At 49.7% G+C, this 23,138-nt stretch overlaps 1 protein-coding gene across 1 annotated transcript; it reads left to right on the top strand.

Annotated features, from left to right (window-relative positions):
- Positions 1–9,051: 9,051 nt before the first annotated feature.
- Positions 9,052–22,317, top strand: DUSP5 (dual specificity phosphatase 5). The gene is made up of 4 exons (XM_007469638.1): positions 9,052–9,666; positions 14,643–14,791; positions 17,829–18,048; positions 20,810–22,317. The coding sequence occupies exons 1-4, from the start codon at positions 9,288–9,290 to the stop codon at positions 21,214–21,216; spliced, it is 1,155 nt and encodes a 384-aa protein (XP_007469700.1). The 5' UTR covers positions 9,052–9,287; the 3' UTR covers positions 21,217–22,317.
- The last annotated feature ends 821 nt before the right edge of the window (positions 22,318–23,138 follow it).

The raw sequence follows: 23,138 nt of genomic DNA, 5'->3' as shown, positions 1-23,138 counted from the left end.
TCTATAACCAAGTCCAGCCTGACTCATGCACCCTCTTTCCCTTTCAAGATTCAGATCTGGGTCCATAACACCCAGACAGTAAGCTCCTGAGGTCAGGAATGAAGCCCTAGGCTCTTCTTCCTTCCCCTCTCAGCCCTGGAGTGAGCAGTACAGTGCTAGGATCTGAGTTCCCATTGGGCAAGATGTCTTCCTAGGGCCAGCTGTGGTCCAGGCTAGGCACTATGGCTGCAGGGACCTTAGGAGCTGGCTCCTCGCTCGGGCCAGGGAGAGGGAAACATAAATAATTGAGTGTAACCATGAAGGACAGGGGTTTTGATACAAGTTCGTAACAGAGGAGAGAGAAGGGAGGGTGTCAGCTCAACCTGGTGGGCTCTGCTCAGGCTGTGAACCTTGTTGGATGTCTTGCCGTGTGACGCTGAACAAGTCATTTAACCTCTCTGAACCTGGATGCCCCCTTCTGTTCCAGGCTCTCTTCACTGGGATGTAGTGAGGTTAAATCAGTTATTCAGGTGAACTTACTTAGCCAGAGGTATGCAGCAGGTGCTCAATAAATGTTTGCTCCTGGTGAGGGCTCAATACACACTTGTGGATTAACAAAGGGGCTGCACTGGCAGGGTGCTTGCAGCCATGGCACTCAAGCATCTCAGCAGGCCTGTTCTTCTCGCTCGGGGACTAGGTTGCTGGATGCCTATTTCTTCCACTGACGGGCGAGTTTCTTGCAGGTTCTGGCCACCTGGGTCTCCACACCAGAGTCTGGAGGGGTATGTGGAAAGGTTGGAATCATGCTTACAAAGAGTTTACTCGTGAATCAACTTTGCCTCCGGTGCAGTGCAGCAGTGGGATGGAATGTTGAAATGCCTCCTTTTACATCCATTTTCTGAACTCGTGGCAAGCCTGCTCCCATCCCGGCTGCAAATCCTCCCCCCTAGCAGGCAGAACCTTGCGTGAGGCCCAAGGAACAGAGGCTTCCGGGAGTGATGTCACTCAGAGCTCAAGGAACACCAAGGGCACCAAACTGGGCTCTCCAGTTATTCATCCTCCCTGCAGTCAAGGCGGGCTCTGAGCAGGCCCATCCCTGCAACACATGTGGCTCAAGGTTATGGCCAAGGTCAGGCCTGTTATGTGTCCTTTAGTGGTGGGGGTGGTGCAGAGATCACTGGCCTCAAGTTTGGATTTAAAGCTGAGAGAATCCTTAGACACCATCTAATTCAACCACCCTCCCCTTTGTAGAGGGGGAAACTGAGGCTCAGAAAGGTCAAGAGATCTGGCCAAACTCACACAGCTATGGCATGGGTTATAAAGCTAGGACTTGCTCTTTCCAAACCCCACAGTTACAAGAATTCTCATCAACCTCTGCTCTATCTGGGGTTACCTCTCAACCCACCCTTACTCCCATATACACCAATCACTATCATACTGATAATAGTGGTACCATCTATTGGATAAGCTCCTGAAGGAAGCACGGGGCTAAATGTTTAGGATGTATTGTCTAATTTAAGCCTTTCAACACCTCTAGGAGTTAAGTAAAATAACTCCTTGCTAGTCCAAGTGTGGTCTGTGGCCAGCAGCAACAGTATCACCTGGAAGTTGGTTGGAAATGCAGACTCTCCAGCCCCAGGAGGAGAATCTGCATTTGAGCAGGCTTCCAGGCGATCTTAGGCACAATCAAAGCACCGCCAAAACTCTTCCCACTTTAAAGACAGGAAACGAAGCATGGAGCAGGGGAGTGACTCCCACAGTGTCCCACAGCAGGTCAGGGGCGGAGCCCTGGCTGGTGGAACCTTGGGCAGTGCCCTGGCTCTGAAGTCTTGAGGTTTAGGAATGTTTTCCCACTAGTTCTAGGCCCGAGGAGGTAGGATTCCAGACCCCACCTTCCCCAGGAGCAAGGAAGTTACTGATAAAAGGAATATCCCAAGCATTTTACAAGGTACTTTCAAGTATATTATTTTGTTTTTAATTTACAACTTGTTAATTATCCCAGCTTTACTAAGAAGAAACTGTCCCTTGGAAGAGTCTAAGCCATTTGTACAAGACTGCACTGCTGGCCACTTCCAGAGTCTGGGCCCGACGCTTGTCTCCTTTACTCCAGAACCCAATCACTGTTTCTCCAAGAAGAGAGTGGCATCCCAGCGGCAGGAGAAGTGACTGTAGGTGGAATACAGACGAAAGTCTCCTATTTGAATTGTCATATATTTTAATTTCTACTACAAAAAAACACAATTAACCTCAGAGACTACTGTTTAAGACAAAATATGGGTTGGTTTTGTTTGTTTGTTTGTTTGTTTAATGAGTCTCTGAAAAATCAATTTCAGGAATGACAGAGGAGGTGGTACTCAGATATTGCAAAGTCCATGAAGGTGGTAAAAGACTGGAGTGTGGGAAACAGCTCCAGGCACCACACAGCAGGGGTGGTGGTGGGGAAGTGGGGAGAGAAAACCAGCAGCCAGAGAGATCTCTACTCAGAGGCTGTAGATTTTTCACATATAGGTGGTTTTCTCCCCATGGCCTTTCCATCCTCATTGCCCCCAGAGTCTTAGTATGGAGCAAATACGATGCTCACTTAAGGGCACACACTCCCCATTTTTAAAAAAAGACCAAGTTTTACCAGCCATTTATCTTTCTAGCCAGAATCTCTATAGTGAAGCTGGAGGGACCACAAACTTGCTCCTTCTAACATCCTCCCACACCCAGCCCACTTCCTGTAGCTTTCAAGGATGCCCCATGCCCATCCAGGCCAGACTTGAAATGCTGCAGGGGGTAGGCTAGGAGTGGGGGGTAAAAATCCCCCTCGCATCCTTCAGAAATAGTCTGTGGCTCCCCAGTGGAGGGGAAGAACTGCATCTTTGCTTTCAAGTGTTTGCTCTCTTCCATCTCTTCCTTTCTCTAACCATGTCCAGGGCCCTCAACAGCCACTCTTTTTTGGTCAGACCTTTGAACTTTGAGTAAATGGACATTCTCTGCTGCACCTCCATTTCATTCAGGGATCACAAGTAAAGAGTTCTGGCAAATAAACAAAAATCTTCTAGGAATTCAGAAAACAGTTAGAGTAAGGAACAAGGACTGTTATCTTAGAAAAGATAAGGTGGGAAAGGGACAAGATGACCATCTTCAAATATTTCAAAGAGGGTCTAGGTTTAGACAGCATTTCTCCAGACCTGGAAGCAAAGAGTGGAAAATACAGGGAAGCCAGCTTCAGCTCTTTGTCCTTGGTCAACTGTAAAATGGGGACAATAGTGCTTACATCACAGGGAGGTTGTGAGGATTAAGTGAAGGGCTCAGGACATACCTGGCATCTCATAAAAATCCCAGGATATGCTTGTTTCCTTTTTTGGCCTCATTCAAAAATGCCTCATGAGGCAGTAAGCTCCCTCCCTGGAAAATTTCAAAATAGAATTACAATTCCTTACTGCCAAGATTCTGTGCTTCCGTGCTGCCTGTGACTTTTCATAAAGAAAAATACTGGCTCACACGGAGCCCTCACCATGCTCCAGGCAGGCAGAGAAGGGCTTTTTGTAGGTACTTCATTTAATCTTCTCATCAGCCCTATGAGGTAGGTACTATTATTATCTCTCCCCGCCCCTGCCCCGTTTTTTTTTTCAGATGAGACAACTGTGGCTTCGAGAGGTGAAGTAACTTGTCCAAGGTCACACAATCAGTAGTAAGCGGCAAACCAGGGACTTAAACGTCACACTCCAAAGTCCTTGCTCTTACAATTGGAGGGGTTATTTATCAAAGCTAAACCCCTCTCCCAGACTCGCCTGCTCTAATGCTCCAGGCTTTATTGATCTGTCTTCTGTAAAGTTTCTTCAGGTCTCAATATCAAAACCACCTAACTTAGCACTTATTATTGTATGAATGGCTTCTTGTCCTTCCTAGTTTACTGTTAAGTGGGTCTGGGGATTTTTACTCTTTAAATATCCTTTTGTACTCAGTAAGCCTTCAGAGCAAGTTCACAGGCTTCTAGTAATTCCTTCTTTCACTGGCAGCTGAATTAGGCAGCAAGTAACTCCTTCTTCCCTGTCATGCCTACCCCCGTCTTCTTTTTCCTGTGCCGTTAGAAAAGTCTTTTCTTGGCTGGAAAAAATACTACAGGCTGTTCAACTAGTTAACGTTTATTGGGTTCTTAATATGCACCAGGCACTGTTCTAAGTACCTTTCGTGGATTAACCCACTGAATCCTGATAGTAACCTATGAGCTAAGTCCTATTTTCACTCCCATTTTACAGAAGAGGAAGCTGAATGTACCAGTGCGTCAGGATTTGACTGAGTAAACGAGTAAATGCTTTGCTGATGGATATTATCAATAGCAGCAACAACCATACAAATACCTTATGCTTGCGTAGGGCTATAGCTTTATGTATATTACGTCATTGTCACTCACCATTAGCAGATAGGCGCTAATATCCCTATTTTATAGAAGAGGAAACCATGACAGGAAAACAAAAGGGTGAGTGATTCTCAACAGTCACACAGCAAGTGCTGCCTGTACCCTTGAGTGAACATTGTATTCACTCCACTCTAAGATCCTGGGGGCAAGGGAGATGGGAGGGTCATGGGGAGAAAAACACCTACACACACAAAAAGCATTCTATGAATATTAGGGAGACAACAGAAGCCCGTCATAGCAGAGGCTGGACAGGAATCCAGATCTTTGACTCCTAGTCCAGTGCTCTTTCCTTAGACCAAGATGGTGGGAAGCAAGTCCTGGGTCCAGACCCAACAGCAGTCTTGACTGGGTATGTTGACACCAAAGAAAGTAGCACTCTTAAAAACAAAAACATCATTTTCACGTCTCTGCTTTTTCCACATTTTCGACAACGAGCATGCGTGCTACTTTCATGATGAGAAAGAAGCAAATGAAGAGAGCTGGCAAAATGCATCGTCTGAGGGGCTGGAGCTGCTAGAGGACCCTTGGGTCGGCTTCTGGGTGGCACTCTGGGGCACCCTCTGATCCATCCCCACAGGCCACCTGGCCCCACTTTATGGGCAGAGGAAGGAAGCAGGGACCATCACAGGAGTTCCCAGGTCCATGAAACTCCCTGACATTGGAAGCTGAAAGCTGTGTGTGCACTTTTCCAAGGAACGGGCCCACGCTTTTTAAAAAGTGGCACTATGACCCTTCAAAGGGGAAGAACACCAGATCGCAGTGATGAACCGGGACCTGAGGACTAAGATGACCGGTCAAGGAGGGTCAAGAAAGTAAAAATCTCCTTGCCCGACTGAGTAGAACTGGCAGGGGAGAGCGAATGACAAATAGAACAAGGTCTTGCCTCATATGCTCACGTTAATTTAAATTCTGCTTTCTTCCCTGAACGCCCCTCACTCCCATTCCAAAGCAGTGGGCAGGGGGTGGGGTGGGGGGGTGGAGAAAGGCATGATTATTTAAACAGTTCCAGTCTCAGACACACTCCTCCTCCTCCTAGGCCTGTGGCCTATGAATTCTAGTTCCTGATCCTAGGGCCTGTGCGTCCACAGCTTCCTATCTTGCCTCCCGACCCAGGGTCTAAGGCCCTGATTTATGCTGTGGCCAACTTTACCCCTGGGTGCCTCCTAAAAAGCCTGCTGCTTTCAAGCCTCAGCAAGCACTGGATTCCATTCCACCAATATTGCCTGAGCTCCTACCATGTGCTGGGTGTTATGACTGGGTCACAGATGGTGGGATAAGTCCTGAGTATGGCCTGGGAGCCTTCAAACTAATGGCAGGACAGATAACACTGTTGGGGGAGGGGGAAACTGCACAATGTGAGAACACCCAGGAGGGCGACTGATTAACAGGCTGGGGGATTAAGGGGGGCCTTCTTGGAGGTGCAACGGTAGCTCTGGAGCTGGTGTGTGAAGGCAGGGAAGGATTCGTAACAAAGGAATGGGGGAGGCGCTCAAGTCCTGTAGAAAAGTGTGGAGGCAGCAAAATACCGGGGGAGTTTGGGAAATAGGCAGTTTTGTGTGACTGGAGCCTGGGGCTGGGGGAAGGGGGAAGGGGGAAGGGGGAAGGAAGGAGACAAATGAGGCTGGAGGTGGGTTACGGCCAACTGGCTAGAACAAGGACCTTGATGTTCCACTAATGAATTTGGATTTTATCAGACAGTGCATAGGTGCCACTGAGGGTTTTTGAACAGAGCAGGTGAGCTCTGTGCTCTGATCTAAGCTTAAAAAGATCACATTGCAGAAGACAAGAGAGAAAGGAGAGGGCTTGGAGATTGGGAGGCAGGATGCTACTGTAGGGTCCAGTGCAGCGGATAATGGGGCCCTTTAACTGCAGCTATGGCTAGCACGGGATACATAATTTGCGGGGACCAGTGCAACAGGAAAATTCAGGGTCCCTTGACCAAAAATCATCAAGAATTTCAAGAGAGTGACAGCAGAGCATCAAACCAAGCATCATGCCCTTCTAAGGATGGCCTTGTGCAGCTACACAGGTCACACACCCAGGAAGCTGGCCCTGGCCATGGGACTAGAAAGGGAAGGTTAGGAATGAGATCTGGAAGGCAGAGTCTTTGGAAGCCAGGGACTTAGTGATCTGTTGGGGTGGGAAGTGACAGAACAATCCACTGATGGATGACCTTCCTGCACTGTTTGCCAGGCCACCTTTCCACTACCCCCTTGGGTGGCCCAGGATCAACTCCTACTTATCAATAAGTCTAAACTTCACCCCCGCCCCCTCTCCTGCTACACACCCAGACCTGTTCCTTGTAGGGTCCCTATCTAAAGGTGTCACCATTTACTCAGTCACCCTCCGCTCCTCTCTCCTCCGCCATCCCATCCCTTCCGGCAGTTTACTTCCTAAATGTCTCTCCCATCTGTGTGGCCTCTTCAATTGCTGCTATCACTGCCAAGTTCCGGCAGGTCCTTATCAGCTCAGGCCTGGATTACCCACAAAAGCCGCCTATCTGTCTCCCTGACGCCGGTCTGGACCCCACCTCCACTTGCAAATAAAACATCCATCCTCCACAGTGCCACCTCAGTGAGGTCCCCAAATGCTCACCTGACCAAGTCACTGAGTAACACCCTCATCTGGGGCTGCTCCAGCCAAACGATAAGATCAAAATGCCTTAAATGGCACACAAGTCCCTCTGTCACCTGAGCATGCTTAACTTTCTAATAAATGCCAGAAATGCCTTAGTCTCCCACGTACCTCCAGCACATACCTTGCTGGGTTCTTGGTTTTTTTCCCTTTACCGCAAGCAGTTTTCTCTGCCTGGAATGTCCTCCACTCTCCCACTCCATGGCCTGGCTCACCTGGATTCACTCTCGTTAAGCTCACCTCAGCTCTCCTCTGCGCTGGGTGGCCTTCTCCAGGGCCACATCCCTACCCCACCGCGCACACCATGGATGCTCTTCCACGCTGACTACAGGACCTTAGGCCTGTGGCAACTTCCCTGGTGGTCAAGTGGTTAAGACTCCACGCTTCCACTGCAGGGGTTCGATCCCTGGTCCCCTGGTCGGGGAACTAAGATCCCACACGCCACGGTGCAGCAAATTAATTAATTAATTATTTTTTAAAAAAAGAGCCTGTGGGCTGGACCAGGAGTCATCTCCAAGCTGGGGGCAGCTGGAGCGGGGTGAGGACTGCTCACTTTGGTGTCCAGCAACCAATACAGAGCCTGGCCATGTGGGTGTTCCATACATGTGTGGTTGTAGGTTGAAACATCTGGGGCTGGGTGGTTCCGGTGACACTAGAGGAGGAGCAGATTGCAGGTTAGGCTGGCACGTATAATCCCAAAGAGAAAGAAACCCACCCCCACCCCACCCCCACCCCCCAGCATCACATCTTCATTGGGATTCCACTGGCAGGGTGAGGACAGCGCCTCTGACTGAAGGCATCTGAAACCCAGAGGCAATGGCCAGCTAGCTGTTGTCTGGTTTGACTGCATTTGATTTCAGAATTGGACTTCTGCTTCCTTCTAAAAACCTCACTCCCCTCGTTCGGTAGTAAACAAGCCCCACCCTAGTGGAGGCAGGCTGTTTTCCATCAGGCAGTCCCTCCTGCCTCAGGCTCACAATAAAATGGTTAGTCCTGAGTTTGGGGGTAGAAGCATGCTTCCCTCAAGCATGTCCCTGCAGCTACCAGGGCACAAAGCTGACCTTCAGTAAATACTTGCTGAATGGGTGAATCGTGTCCAGTTCCCCAAGATTGGGGATGGGAAGCCTGAAGCTGCTGGGGACTGGCGGGTGCAGACAGCCTGGGATTATACATGAGCCACAGATAATCCCCCAAATCCAGAAGCCACCTGTACAGTTGGCTGGGCTGAGCTCCATCAACGGTGCATGTTGATGCTGCAGCTGATTTCAGGACAGATTTTTCTGGGGCCCAGAAAACGGTTCCTCAAAAAACAATTATTCTAATTTTTACTGGGAGTGTGACAAAGAAAAGGACCATCAATCCTTTGAAGGCAGAACCCATTTGGGGAGATTAGTTGCTGGCTCTTCTCTCTCCACTTTTACTTTGAGGTGCTTTTATTATGGAAAATTTCAAAATATAAAGAAAAGTAGAGAAAACAGTAATAATGAACCTCCAGGTACCCGTCACCAAGCTTCAACCACACCAACAGAAGCCCAATCTTGAGCCGATAACCCAGCCTTCGAAGCAAATTCCAGCTATCATCTCATTTCCCGCGTAAAGACGGGTAAGGATCGAAATCTACGTCAGATCCATCTGAGGGCACTGGCCGAGGGCGCCCCTAGCTCTGCCTACCGCGGTACCTGGCCCGGCCCCCAGCGGGTTCTGAACCTACGTCTATGAAACTCGAAACCCATGTCACGACGCCAGCTCCGCCTCCTCCGCTTCCTCCTCTTCCCGCACAGCGTGGGTCACCTCGGCCTCGTGGCGTTCCTGACACCCCAACAGCAGTCCCCGGTGATGCGCGAGTGAGTGTCTCCGCGCAGCGCCACAGACAGCACGGCAAGTTGCCTGCCACTTCCTCTTTCTCAGGCTGACTAACGCTCGGCGCCCGCCCAGCACGTCCGGCTCCCGGGGGGCGTGGCCACAGCCCGAAGGGGGCGGGGAAATACCCTTATTCGGCCTTATATGGGCAGCCACGTCACAGGCTGTACACCCATTCACATAAAACGCTGAGCTGCCGGCGGAATCCCCGGCTTCTGGGGCGGCGAGTGGCCGGGCTGGGTGCCGAGCGTGCAGGGCGGGAAAGAAGAGTTGAGCGGTCGCTCCGGCGCCGGGCTCGGTCGGCCGGCCGCAGCCCCGCGGGTCGCCCTCCCGGGCCTCGCCGGCGGGCACCCTGGCTGTGGGCACCTGCGGGGCGCACTGCGCGGGGCCGCTGGGCGGCGGCGGCATGAAGGTCACGTCGCTCGACGGGCGCCAGCTGCGCAAGATGCTCCGCAAGGAGGCTGCGGCGCGCTGTGTGGTGCTCGACTGCCGGCCCTACCTGGCCTTCGCCGCCTCGAGCGTGCGCGGCTCGCTCAACGTCAACCTCAACTCGGTGGTGTTGCGGCGGGCCCGCGGAGGAGCGGTGTCGGCGCGCTACGTGCTGCCGGACGAGGCGGCGCGCGCGCGGCTGCTGCAGGAGGGCGGCGGCGGCGTGGCGGCCGTGGTCGTGCTGGACCAGGGCAGCCGCCACTGGCAGAAGCTGCGCGAGGAGAGCGCCGCGCGCGTTGTGCTCACCTCGCTGCTCGCCTGCCTGCCCGCCGGCCCGCGGGTCTACTTCCTCAAAGGTGAGCGCGCTGGGGACGCCGGTCCCCTGTCACCGTCCGAGCCGGGACGGCCCCGGGCTCTGGGGTCCCCTGCTGGCGCCGGGCGCCTTCCTTGACGCTAGAACCCGAGCAAGTTCTCCGCTGGCGGGAGTCTGCACCTTGGGGCTTGACGTGCGCTAGGGAGGGCACTGCCAGTGTCAGCGCTCACAGCTTCCCCACTCGAGTTCCTCGAAAGCGCTTGACGATCGGCCTTTCGACCGGGGGGGGGGGGTGGGGCTGCTTACGCAGCCGGGGGCGCTGCTTCTCAGCTGGGGGTCGGTCGCCTAGTGCTGGGCGCGGGCCGGCTTTCCTGGCGCCGGCTTCACCGCTCTCGCTGGGGCCTGCGCTCTGGAGCCGTCCTGATGGACAGATCTGGAGGGATCAGCAGGTCGCAACACCCTCACCCCCGAAGTGTGGCGCCGCGGTGTCCCCTTTCCTCCCTCCTGCACGATTAACGTTTGTCAGGCTGTGTCTTCTTCTACTCTCTTGCCTTTTTGACCCTGGCGAGTCCCTCCCCTCCCCTCCCCTTCCTTTCCATTTCATTTTATTGCTTTTTATTGTTCCTTGGCTTCCCCTTCTCCCCTCCCAGGCCGTTCTCTAGCTCCGTTTGGAGCTGACCCTTTTCACCTCCTCTCCCCCACCCCGGGATCATCTGTACTGGTCGTGGGCCAAACCCGGCGGGCCTAACGCTGTCTGCCAGGGGTGGGAGGCAGGCTGGCCAGCGAGCCAGGACACATGAGAGGTGCCATAGGGTGGCTGTGAAGGGGATTGCGTCGCATTTGGTTTGAGATCTCCAGAAGCTGCTTCACCAGTCTGCCCATTCCACCTGCTGGGGGAGATGACGTTGGTGGTGGGTGGGTGATTTACTCTCAGACTCCAGAATATTGATTTCTGTGTCACTTCCTATAACTGCTGCCGCTTTGTATTTGAGTCCCTTGTAACCTCAAATGTATTGAAGGCATAGCCTGTAGGGCAGACATGAGGATTCAGCCTAGGCTGTGCCGGCCGACTCTGACGGGGACACCTTGAGATGTAACACTGATGTGGTTCAGGGCTCAGGTGCAGTGAGCTGAGAGAGTGAGAGCGCTGTTTTAAAACCATGCAACTTGTGGAGTTTTACACATTCCAGGCCAGGAGATTCCAGAGGCACACGGGCAGCTCCCACCTCTGTTAGCACCTCTTGCAGACGGTCCCCTGTTGATTCCTGTTAGGGAAACAACAGAGGCAGAAGATGATGATATTCCTCTTTTACCCAGCCTCAGCCCCCAGGAGATGGAGAGTGCCCTCCAAGCTCTGCAGAGGTTTTTCACACATAGTCCCTGATTTCTTTTTGATATGCTTTTTGTCTCCTCTTCTTAGCAGTGAGTACAGAAAAAGCTTCTGCCTCTCCAGTAGCACAAAAGATACATTCCAGGAAACCCTTCGGGGTCCTACCTCTGCTCCCCACCCCTCTGCAGGGGGCCATGCTAGCAGTTTGGAAGTTATTGCCACAGGAAGTAGGCAGCTCTGTAGACTCACATCTCAGAAAAATTAATGTTTAAAAAAATTTTTTTTAATGTAAGTAACATACAGCACAAAGGCTGTACAATGAAAAGTGGATCTTCTGCACACCCTAGAACTCAGTTCTACTCCCCAGAGACAACAGTCAACTATTTCTTGTTCATCTTTAGATAAATTAATTTTCCATGAGTAAAAATAGAATGATTTTGTATGTTTCCTGTTCCTGCCTCTTTCATCTAACTAGATCTTGAGAGATTTGTCCATATCAGAGCATACAAGTCCTATTCACTTTTTAAACCCATCCCCTGGTGAGAGCCAGTAAGTAGGTTGCTTCCAGCCTTAGTATTTGAAGCAGTGTGGGAGAGTATACCTTTGTCCAAATGCTTTTGCATGTGCACTATCTTTCAGTAAAATTATGAGAATTGCCAGGTCGAAAGTTATGTCCGTTTTAAATTTCAGTAGAAATTGCTTAATACTTACCCTTATAACAGTACTAAACTTTAAGTTGTTGCCAAAGAAAATTTTTTCTTTACCTAACTCACATCCAGATAAGAGTTCAGGTTTTTAATCTAGTGGCATCTCAGATCATGGGGCAAACCTTTTTTTTCGGCCACACAGCATGTGGAATCTAAGTTCCCCAACCAGGGATCGAACCCACGCCCCCTGCATTGGAAGCACGGAGTCTTAACCACAGGACTGCCAGGGAAGTCCTGCAGTGCCTTTTACACTTCCCTCAATGCCCACCCCTCCCAAAAAAACCCACTAAAATGAGATGACCAAACGGCATTGTCAGTGCGTATTTATATATAGTGTCCGTGTGCTTTCTCCGCTCAGCTCCCCTGGTAATGCGGTGGTGATCAAAAACAGAATCACTCTGAAGAGGATTGAAGCTGCCAAAAGAATTGCCACGGCTCTTGGAGTTCAAGTGAGGCACCAGAGAGGAATGTTCTGTCTCTCCACGCCTCTGATGGGAGTGGGTGAAAGACAGACCATCTAATCTATAGGACTCCTGACCCCAGCTGAAAGAGGCAGGACCCTGTTTATCTGTCCCTCAACTACACTGAGACTTTGTCTGCCTGCCTTATTTTGTCAACAGGCAGGCAGGACCCAGCCCACACCCGCACCTCCTGTCTGTCCTCCTAACAGCCAACTCTTTTTATTATTATTATTATTTTAATTTATTTTATTTTTGGCTGCGTTGGGTCTTCATGGCTGCCCGCGGGCTTTCTAGTTGCAGCGAGCGAGGGCTACTCTTCGTTGCGGTGCACAGGCTTCTCATTGTGGTGGCTTCTTTTGTTGCGGAGCACGGGCTCTGGGCGCACGGGCTTCAGTAGTTGTGGCATGCAGGCTCAGTAGTTGTGGCTCGATGACTCTAGAGCGCAGGCTCAGTTGTGGCACACGGGCTTAGTTGCTCCAGGGCATGTGGGATCTTCCCAGACCAGGGCTCAAACCCGTGTCCCCTGCATGGGCAGGCGGATTCTTAACCACTGTGCCACAGGGAAGCCCAACAGCCAACTCTTAAGTTCTCTGTTTAAAGCCAAGAGATGGGGTGGCCTGAAGGCTTCTCTTTCCCAAGCCTCATTCTGAAGTTTGAGAGGGCCTGGGCCACTCTTACGTCAGATTCCCATCCCCTATCACTCAGTTTGTCTCCTGGGACTCAAAATGTTGAGGCCCAGGCACAGGAAGTGATTTGCTAACTAGGGACACCTCTTCGGAGGAAGCTGAGGGTCAGTGTAAGTGTGGTTTCTTTCTGCCTTCTGGGAGGGAAGGGGGTGGGGGCAATGGTGGGGAGGGAGGGAAAACTAAGCCACAGACACCTTCAAACTTTCCACCTCCGCCTCCCTCCGGCATGGCCTGTCATCACGACCGGGAACGTGGTCATTGTGGAGGTCCAGAAGCTCATTTGGGAAGGCCCCATTGGCTATCTGTTGAAGTGACCACAGGGGAGATTTGGGTGTGCTAAATGGGGTTGGGGGCAGTTCCAGCAAGCTGAGAGGAAGCAGTAATGGCTAGATGACTCATTCTAGGAATTGGCTGCAGCTTCTGGGAGAGAGCTGGAGACTGCCGTGTAATCCATTAACCATTTGCCTACTGCAGGAGTTTAAAAAACCACCATGTGCTCCACTGTGGGGCTATTACAACACCAAAAGACAGAAGAAAAAAAGGGGGCCTTTTTGGAAAAATACATGGTCTCAGAATGCTTATTTAATTGATGATTTAGGGAATTCCTAATTCCTGGCAGCACTTTCACTGCCAGGGCCCAGGTTCAATCCCTGGTCAGGGAACCAAGATCCCATAAGCTGGGAACTAGGATCTCACAAGCTGCGCAGCATGGCCAAAAAAAAAAAAATTGATGATTTGACCCCAAGTGAGTTCTCTGGGCCAGAAAAAGAAGCAGGTTTTCTGGAGGCTCTTGGAAGTGTCTTAGGTCCCTTTGGATTGGAAGCAGAGTGTTTCCCCACACAAGTCTGGCCTGTGCAGCCAGCAGCATTTGGCATTCTGAGGCTTCGAGGCCAGTGTTTCGTTTGGTTCTTCCCTACCTTGTGTGTGGGCCTGAGAACTTACCTACTCAAGTTTCTATGACTTGGTCAGAGAGTAGTTTTTACCTTAAGTGATCTAATCCATTTGGAGAAGTTTAAATATAGTTAGGATTTTTATAGAATCATACCTGCCAGGTATGAGGGTGTCAGTGTGTGTGTAGCTGGGGAGAAAGTTCAGGAGGGGAGGGTAATAAGATAAAGGGAGAGTAGGTGGTCATCAAGGAGAAAGAAAGTTTTTACTTAAGGAGGTAAGAATTAAGTTCAGAAGGCCTCATTGCTCTGGTTTGAAAGGTAATTAACTAGATTGATTACAATGGACCTATGGAGAGGATTGTCAGCAGTGTTCTTAGCACCTTGGCAAAGAGAAAGGTCAGGGCTGTTTTATTGCCCTGAGTTTAAACCTCCTGTTAGCCCCCATTCCCTTATGAATAGAGGAGGTTTCGTCTATAATCCAGTTTAGAGCTAAGGGACTAGGGATGAAACAGACCAGTTTAGGAGTCTCATTCACAAATTAATGAAATTCTGCATAATCACACCTGCATTTTAGATGAATGAGAGAAAATAGCTTTTGTTTTCTGGAGGGATTTGGTTAATATTTGCCAGATGTCAGATATATTTCCTTTCACAGTTTAAGCTTCTTCTGATAGGCATAGAAAGTTAATCATTGCCTCTCTGAATTATAGCTTTTTAGGAGAGAGAGAGAGTGTGTGTGTATGTGTGTGTGTGTCTGTGGAGCCCGTTTCTATTCTAAAACTATTACTTGTTTTGGCTCAATTTTTTAATATGACCAAAATGTATAGTAGCTGAATATTTTTTTTTACTATTCCACACTCAGGGTATTGATCAATTCTGGGCATTTTCTGACAGCCTGAGAAAAATCGATGCTTATATCTTTCTTGCCTTTTTTTTGTCTTTTAGGGGGATATGAGACTTTCCACTCGGAATATCCTGAGTGTTGCGTGGACGTAAAACCCATTTCACCAGAGGAGGTTGAAACCGAGACAGCCCTCATCAGTCAGTGTGGGAAGTCAGTGCTCAACATCAGCTACAGGCCGGCTTATGACCAGGTACATGGTGTGGAAGTACCATCCCGGCTCCTGGCTCTGTTCCTTGCACAGCACCCTGGCTCTTCCACTCCCTGCTCAGCAACCTTGGTTGGTTCGTTTGCGGATCAGGGAGTTGGCAGAGGCCTCTAGCTTTAGAGAGCCTCTGTTGCTTGCCAACTTGAGTTTCCATCTAAGAGTAAGTGGGCTTCCTTCCAGCAAATAAGCTGACAAGAGCAAATGCGCTTCAGGATGCTTGGTGGCTTCTGGCAAAAAGTGGAAGCGAAAGATACATTATTGTTAGCTGGCCTGGGAGGTGCAGAGAAGCTTTGAAATATCGGTTTAGGTTTCCCTGAAGACGTTTCAGAGCTGACTTTCAGGCTTCCTGTGTTGATCTTCGTAACTGTTCATGCTCTGCAGTTTTTGCAAACCAACCCAGTACCTGTAAAGGCGTGTCTTGGTATTTTTAACTGAAGGAGGAAGATTGGGGGAGGGTTGTAGAGAAATTACTATTTGGATGGCTAAGCAGCCTCCCCTAGGGGTTTCTGATGCTTATAATTCCATAAATTCTGAAACCAGAGATCAAGACACACTAGAGGATTTCATGTGTCTACAAACATGTGGGTTTCTTCCCTTCAAAGAACTGTACTTTCTGGCAACTCATTAGAGGAAGAAAAAGTGGACGGCTCAGGCAGGGGTTACCTATACAATGCAGGAGGATGTGGAAAATACCAGCAAGGACCCAAATCTGCAGAAAACAGAGATCAAAACCTACCTTCCCATTTTACAGAGGGAAAAACTGTCACAGCTGGTGGGATGATTGATTTTGCCAAGAATCCTGCAGCTGGGTTCATGGCCGCACTAGGCCCAGAACTCCCTTCTCTTAACTCCTTGTTCTGGTTCTTTTCAGGACCCTGTTCTGTTTTCCACACGCCTTCTTTTGGAAGAGGGCCATTCTAGGCATCTGACTTGGTAGGAGGAGCTTTTTGCACAAAAAGCTCTTTGCACAAAATAAGAACATACCCAAATCATAAGAAGGAAGATTTCTAGATACTGCGTAAGATGCCAGCTGCCTGCCAAGAGCAGAGCTCTGCCCCTGGGGATAAACTTCCAAATACAGCCAGGTGGCTTTTCCTTGAATGGAAACCTGTTAGCTTGGCGAGGTGCCAGGGTTATTACCTTGTTTGTTTTCTTTTATTAAAATTACAGTGTATGATGAACCCTGGGCTTTCAAGCCATGCGCGTCCGGCTTAGCTGAATTTCTATTTTTGTTTGTTTGTTTGGGTGGTGTTTTCCCCCTCCTTTCTCAGAAAGTGAAAGAGAAACGAGAATTTGCAGGATGTTGTGAAAGCACAGCAGACCTTTGGCCAAGCAAGGACCAGCGAGGCCCTGGTGTGCTTCCACGGTTCATCTGAGGAACCCCCTAGTGCTACTCTTAATAGCGTTTCTACCTTGAGAGAAGCCGGGTGACATCGTGTTAACCTTTGGGGTTTCTGAAGGCCTTTGGTTTCTTCCTCTTGAGTCTAAAAAGAAGATTCAAAAAAAGAAAGAAACATGGTTTCAGGGGTGTTGGGCTAAGCTCCAGGAGAAATTGAGTAGGATCCCAGGCCTGGTGTGTCAGCATTTTCCAGGCTCTAAAGAGAAGGAGAGATCTATGTAGGTACATCTAAAGTGTTAAGCTCAGGGGCCAGCTATTAAAAATACTGGTTACTATTACTACCTTTTGTAAAATCTCTATAACTTTCTTTCAAGTGGCCAAACTGGCCTTTGCCTTAAACACCTGACTTCTCAGGAAAGAAAAAGCAAACACCCATGCGGGGTAATTTGAGAACTGCCTTCTCCTGGCCCTCATCCCGTGCCCCTTTCCCTATTGTGGGTCTGGCAGAGAGTTTCCATTCTACTCTTATTCCAGGACAGGAAATGGAAACACAGGAAGCGGATGGATGATATGGGAAAGGCTGCCAAAGACACAGCCACTGTCACCCCAGCTCAGTGTTTTCCCTCTAAATCTCCAGGGGCTCCCATTGTTCCAAGTATGGAACAATGGCTTTTCTTGCCACCCTGGAAATGCTGAGACTGCCAGAGTCTGACTAGCTAGCTGTTCTTTTTAGCTTTTCCTCAGGGTAGATGGTCTCTGGTTCTTTGGGGATCCTTCTTAACTAGAAACCTCAGGTATAAGTGGTCTCCCAAAAGGGTGAAGATGTCCGCGTCTCTCACCAAAACTCAGCCCCACAAGAAGATCAGGCCTGGGACTTCCCTGGCAGTCCAGTGGTTAAGACTCCATGCTTCCATTGCAGGGGGCACGGGTTTGATCCCTGGTTGGGGAACTAAGATCCTGCAGCCTGCATGCCATGCAGCGCAGCACAGCCAAAAAAACCCAAAAAAACAAAAAAGGATCAGGCCCTGCCCATGGCCTAACAGCTTTTCATTATCTGAGCATTTTGGATAGATAGTGGTCATTTTCACTTCTGAGAAGTATACTTTTTTGGGGGGCAGGGGGAAGCATATTTTAACATCTCTGAGCTCCAAATGCATCTTAGGATCCACAGTGTCCTAGGTTTGATGAAACACATTATATACAACGTCAGGATTGTAAAGGAGGGGGCTTACCTTGTTGAACCATTTTCCATTTTATCTAGAAGGAAACCGAGGCTGCCCCCAAGGTTAAAGGGCTCACTCTGGCACTCTCAGGGCAGCTAGAACTATAGCACGGGCCTCTCAAGTCTTCCATCACACCACCCTCTTCTCATCCATGTCAGCATAGGAAGGCTGCCGGCATTTCCTACCACCTCAATATATATAAGAAAATGAAAATCTTAGCTGTGTGGGATTTGCTGTCACTGAGTCACAAGGCAGTAATGTAGGGTAGAGAGTTTACCAGGACGGAGGCTCCACCCACACACTCTGGGGTGAACTGCGCTGACTCTGAGCTCTCTACCTGGAAACCAGAAAGGGAACCTCCCACCTGAAAACAAATAGGTCAGGGTTGTTTTGTTTCTTCTCCCCAAAGAGCAAGCTAATCCAACATTTCCTGGTTGTCCTCCTCTGCCCCTCCTTCCAGGGCGGCCCAGTCGAAATCCTTCCGTTCCTGTACCTCGGAAGTGCCTACCATGCCTCCAAGTGCGAGTTCCTCGCCAACCTGCATATCACGGCTCTGCTGAATGTCTCACGACGGACCTCTGAGGCCTGCACGACCCACCTACACTACAAATGGATCCCCGTGGAAGACAGCCATGCGGCTAACATCAGCTCCCACTTTCAAGAAGCAATAGATTTCATTGGTAGGTGCAGCCATTCCCCCTCAGTTGTTCTGGGGGCCCCCTAGGGGAGCCTGTTCTTGGATTTTGATGTACTGATGGGGGTTCCCTTCACTGAGAAGAAAAGCATCTTGTTGTAGAGTCAACTTGGCTGGTTGGATGCACCGACCGAAACGACAGAGGGGAGGATTTAAGTTGCTATTAATATGAGCTTTAATTTGCAAGATAAATGAATTACTACAATTTTATAGCAATACTCTGTCGCTCTTGTTAGTGTTTCTGGCTGGGCGGGAAGCAGGGTGCATCCGTGTGTGATGCTCCATATGCCAGGGAAGCAGGGGAGGGAAAGAACCACCCCAACTGCTTCTATGTAGGTTGGGCTATTTTTGAAAACAAACAGAAGGACTGAGAGAGCACTCCTTACGCACTGAGCCCCCAGGGCCCTGGCAGCTTTCCATGGTTTTTGGCAAACTGCTTTGGGGGCAATTGTTTTGCATTTTCAGCTGATTTGGGACTAAAGATAGCACTCGTCTCAAGCTCTGTGCTTTATGCGCAGAGAAGTTGGCATCTTTTTGCATCCTTTGTACGTTCCGTGAGGCAGTTATCTTTTACTCCATTGTGTAGGCCTGGAAACCCCTCGTCCCTCTGCCTAGAAAGGGCTTTGGGCCTTGGGATTCGACCTCCTCGAGCAGGCTGGATTGTTCTTTCATTTGACACCTCTGTTTCCCTCAACCATCTCCCCTGGGGGCTGGACTGACTTTTTTGTGTCTCAGATTTGCAAGCACCCACCACTCCCCATCCTTGTGAGCTTGCCTCCCTTTCCAGAGTCCTTCTTTCCCTTTAACATGCATAGCTGTTGAAGCTGAGCAGTGATCTTCCTGCCTCGTGCTCTGAGGGATGTTGGAGGGAGAAAGGCCGGTGCTGGGTGTGGCAATCATTACTTAGTGCAGGGAGCCGTTAAAGGCCCCCCTTCCACCACGTGGTGAGCCCTCTGCTCAGCACACACAATCTCTACTCCACAGAAGCCTGCAGAGAAGCTCACCAGAGGTGAAAGGCCGAGCCTGCCTCCCTGTTGCCTGAGCCTCTGGGCTGCGATGGTTCCTTTGGAGTCTCTGAGAGACAGTCAAGATGATGGGGTCAGGGTGGGAAACCCTTGACTTGTTGTCCCTGGGAATGCCTTGCCCTTGTCAGCCTGTTGTTTAATTATCTAGATAGCTTCTCAGTGAGGTCATGAAACCCGCCCCCATCACTTCTCAGAAGCCTCCCTCCCCATCCTGTGTGTGCATTGTGTCTGGGTACACAACCGCACAAACCCACAGCATTCTGAAGGCACACGAGATGCTTTTCCCCAGACTCCTTGCCCTCCTGAAGGAAGGAGGGACTGAGGCCGAACCGTGCATTGACCCCTTCCGAGGGCCACATAGAAGGCAAGCCCCCAGGGGTGAAGTGGGATCCAGAAGCAACATACTGTAGGCCCTTTGCTTTCTGGGATTTGGCTCTGGGCCAATTAAAAGCTAGACTACCAGCTTTTTGCTGGTGGAGGAGCAAAAGAAGGTTGGAGTCACGACCCTATAATCCTAGGAACTTGGAGTCCCTTTTAAACTAATTTACAGGAACTTTTTTTTTTTTCTTTTGAATCAGAGACTGGGGCACTTCTAATGAGGAACCCTGGGGTGTCCTTTGGGATTTTCATTCTGTTGGGGAAACTCCAGGTTCCTCCCTGACTCCTCAGAAACTGGATCTTTCAGATCTTAGAGATGCATTTGCAAATTTCTTGAACTTGAGGAGGGAGGTGGGTAAGGGGGCTGACTTTTTATTTGCCCTTCAAAATCTTAAATGTTTTTGCATAATGTGGCCTTACATAGTGCCATGGACATCTAACTTCCTGTGATGTAATTGTTTCCTCACTAGCAAGAGAGGGAATTGGAAAGACTCTTTTGTGGTTTTTATTTGCTGTGTATATATGTTTAACCTTTTACCCCTGCTCATTTTTAACAGTTGGAGCTCCTTTGGGGGGAGGAGTAGAACAGAAAAGGAGGGCACCCCGCTTTTGTCATATTGAGCTAACGAATGCTAACTGAAGATGGTAGCTTTATAGCAGTGACTCCCATTGTTGTGCAAGATGGAGTTTGCCAAAGCCATTTATATACTCCGTCTAGTAAGCCTTACTTAGCCAAGGCTATAATTAGTGGCTGTGCACTATTTATTGTATGTTTGGTTGGTTGGGAACCCTCGGTGCTGAGCCAAGCATCCCGCCCTGGCACAGCCAAACAGGGATCCCGGGGAGGATGGAAGCCCTCAACCAGGATGAGGGCTAGGCCATCACCATTAGAATCAGACCCCGGAGAGGCAGGAATTGTTTCTCCAAGTCAGTCTTTGAGCCTGGGACCCTCTCAGGGAAATGTGAACGTGCAATAAAAACTTGCATGCAGCTTCAAAGATTTTCCAAAGTCTTGAAACGCATCCATGGAACCCGAGTTAAGATGGCATCCCAAGGAAGGAGTTACTCCAGGTCTAGCACCTCCAGTGGCAGAACCTGTGAAAGTATCCTGGAGAACTAAGGATTGTGAAGGTCCTACGCAGAGATAGACATCATGGTGGGACCCTAAAGTCTATCCTCAGAGTGGAGGTTAAAGGCTGGCAAAAGCCTGGTGTGGGACCACAGACGTTGAGCAGGGATGATGATTTGATAACTAGGTCACTTTTTTTTTAAATTATTTAATTAAATCCAGTTGCCTTTGAGTTCCAATCCCAACTCATTTCCACTGTCTTTTCTTTCTTCCAGACTGTGTCAGGGAAAAGGGAGGCAAGGTCCTGGTTCACTGTGAGGCTGGGATCTCCCGCTCGCCCACCATCTGCATGGCTTACCTCATGAAGACCAAGCAGTTCCACCTAAAGGACGCCTTTGATTACATCAAGCAGAGGAGAAGTGTGGTCTCGCCCAACTTCAGCTTCATGGGCCAGCTCCTACAGTATGAGTCCGAGATCCTGCCTTCCGCGCCTAGCCCCCAGGCTCCCTCCTCCCAAGGGGAGGCAGCTGGCCCTTCGTTCATAGCCCATTTGCAGACACTGAGCCCTGACATGCAGGGTTCCTACTGCACGTTCCCTACCTCAGTGCTGGCACCATTGCCCACCCACTCAGCGGTCTCAGAGCTCAGTCAGAGCCCCATGGCCACAGCCACATCCTGCTAAGACCAGAGTGGGAGAACCAGCCCAGCTCCAAGAACAACTGTGATTTTGTATTTTAACTCGTGGACATTTCATACCTGTGCAATACTGAAGACCTCACTCTGTCCCACTGTCCTGGTGGGACAGTGAAGGGTCACCAGGTTTGCAAACAAACTTCAGACTGACCTCGGGGATAGGTTCTTGGGACTGAAGGAAGGCCAAGCCATTATGAGAGCACAGCGTGTGCTGACTACTGTATTTCCAGAGCCCCTACCCTCAGGACTGCCCAGGCTTTGCACCTCAAAGTTTGCCTTTTCATTCCAAGCATAAGGCAATAAATACCTGCAGCAACGTGAGAGAAAGCAGTTGCTGGACCAGGAGAAAAGGCAGTAACAAAGCCAGTTCATTTTGAAGGAAGCACAATTTCCACCTTATTTTTTTAACTTTTGGCAGTCTCCGTATCTGTCTCTGTTGCTTCAGGGCATAAGCTGATCACCACCTAGTCAGGAAAGTAACCCTACAGGGTTTTAGGGACATGATGTATATGCTGATTTGAACCCTCAGATGTGTTTGAGACTCTGTCTTGGGTCAGGTGGAGTCATTTGGGTGAAGCAGTGAGACAGTAACATTTCTGGTTTCCTCTTCACTGTGGGTTTTACCCTGACTTTGGACTTTGGCATGATTCTTACTCATACTTGAACCTTTCTCGTTGCACCTCTCCTCAAAGCAACTCTGGCGTCATTTGAAGAGTTCTTTAGACCACAGACCAACAATCACCCCTTTGAGGTGGTGGCACTGGGTGCCAGCAGAGAAAGGGTACCCACTGTCGGAGTCAGTGGCATTGAAACGGTTGTCACCCCAGCTTGCTGTCCTTATATGTGCTTGTCTGGTCTCTGGTGACGCTTGTTTTCTTCCCCGCCCCTCGGGGTTGTCTTCAAGCTGTTGACTTCTGGGATTTGAAGATTTCTCAATGTGGTACTACTTTTTTGTCTGTAGGTTATTTCTCCAGGGGAAAAGGCAATAATTTCCTAAAATCCATATGAATGTGAAGAAAAGCAGTATGTTACCAGTTGTTGATGTTGTTGTTTTTTATAGTGCAAAATAAAAGTAGTAAGAAGAACAAAAACGCTTATTCGTGTTGGTGAGTTGGGCTAAGGCAGGGATACACTGAGGCGGGGCCCAGCCTGCCTCGCTGGGTTTTATTTCCGAATGAACGCTAAGGTGACGGTGGTGGGTGCGCGGTTGGAGGCACGAGGCTGTGCGTCTGCTCACGAGCTGGTGATCTTAACAATACAGAGTAACGCTTTCCAGTTGGGAGGCTTCCCTTGGCTCACTTGCAAAAGAACTCCTTAGGCTCAGGCCACATGGAGATGTGGTCAGAGCATCCACCCACCCTGGGCTCTTTGTGAGCCCCAGGCAGAGTTCAGCTTGAACCTCCACTTCATCCATGAAATGAGTGAACTAAGCTAGATGATCCCAAAAGCCCCTTAGAGCTCAAGACCCTTGATTCCAGCAAAGCTGAGTGGCAAATTTGTGGTCAGCCCCCTCCCTCCAGTGCCTGGCATGTGGCAGACTCTCAGAAAAGTTTAGAAAAATGACCAAGGGACAGATAAGTGAACTAGGTAAAGGTTTACCTTAAATGCCTGTTCTCCCTCTTTTACCCTTGGAATTAATTCTTCCAGATAATTCCCTCAGGAGTTCCTAGGTAAATCCCTCAGTGAGTTGATTTAAATCCAAGGCTGAATCAACTTGCCTTCTGAGTAATTTCCTCTGTGTGGTGGAGGAAGGAAGGGGCAATATTTGCGTATTCCCATGGTTTATGCCTCTGCTCCAGCCTAACTCTTGGGGCCTGTTTCCTAATCAAGGGGAACAGGAAATTGGCTGGCAATGATAACATACTTGCCTGACACAGGGATTCCAATCCATACCCCCTGATTATGGGGGGG

This window comes from Lipotes vexillifer, unplaced genomic scaffold (genome assembly GCF_000442215.2).
Source record: "Lipotes vexillifer unplaced genomic scaffold, Lipotes_vexillifer_v1.1 scaffold240, whole genome shotgun sequence".
In the NCBI taxonomy this organism is placed as follows: domain Eukaryota; kingdom Metazoa; phylum Chordata; class Mammalia; order Artiodactyla; family Lipotidae; genus Lipotes; species Lipotes vexillifer.
The sequence above is the reverse complement of the archived record's forward strand: the minus strand, read 5'-3'. Positions and strand labels throughout refer to the sequence as shown.

Bases quoted from the DNA above. Each gene is read 5' to 3' on its own strand.
- DUSP5 (XM_007469638.1), top strand. From the start codon at position 9,288: ATGAAGGTCACGTCGCTCGACGGGCGCCAGCTGCGCAAGATGCTCCGC. The intron at 9,667-14,642 runs GTGAGCGCGCTG...TTTGTCTTTTAG, and splicing joins GCGGGTCTACTTCCTCAAAG to GGGGATATGAGACTTTCCAC. The intron at 14,792-17,828 runs GTACATGGTGTG...CCCTCCTTCCAG, and splicing joins ACAGGCCGGCTTATGACCAG to GGCGGCCCAGTCGAAATCCT.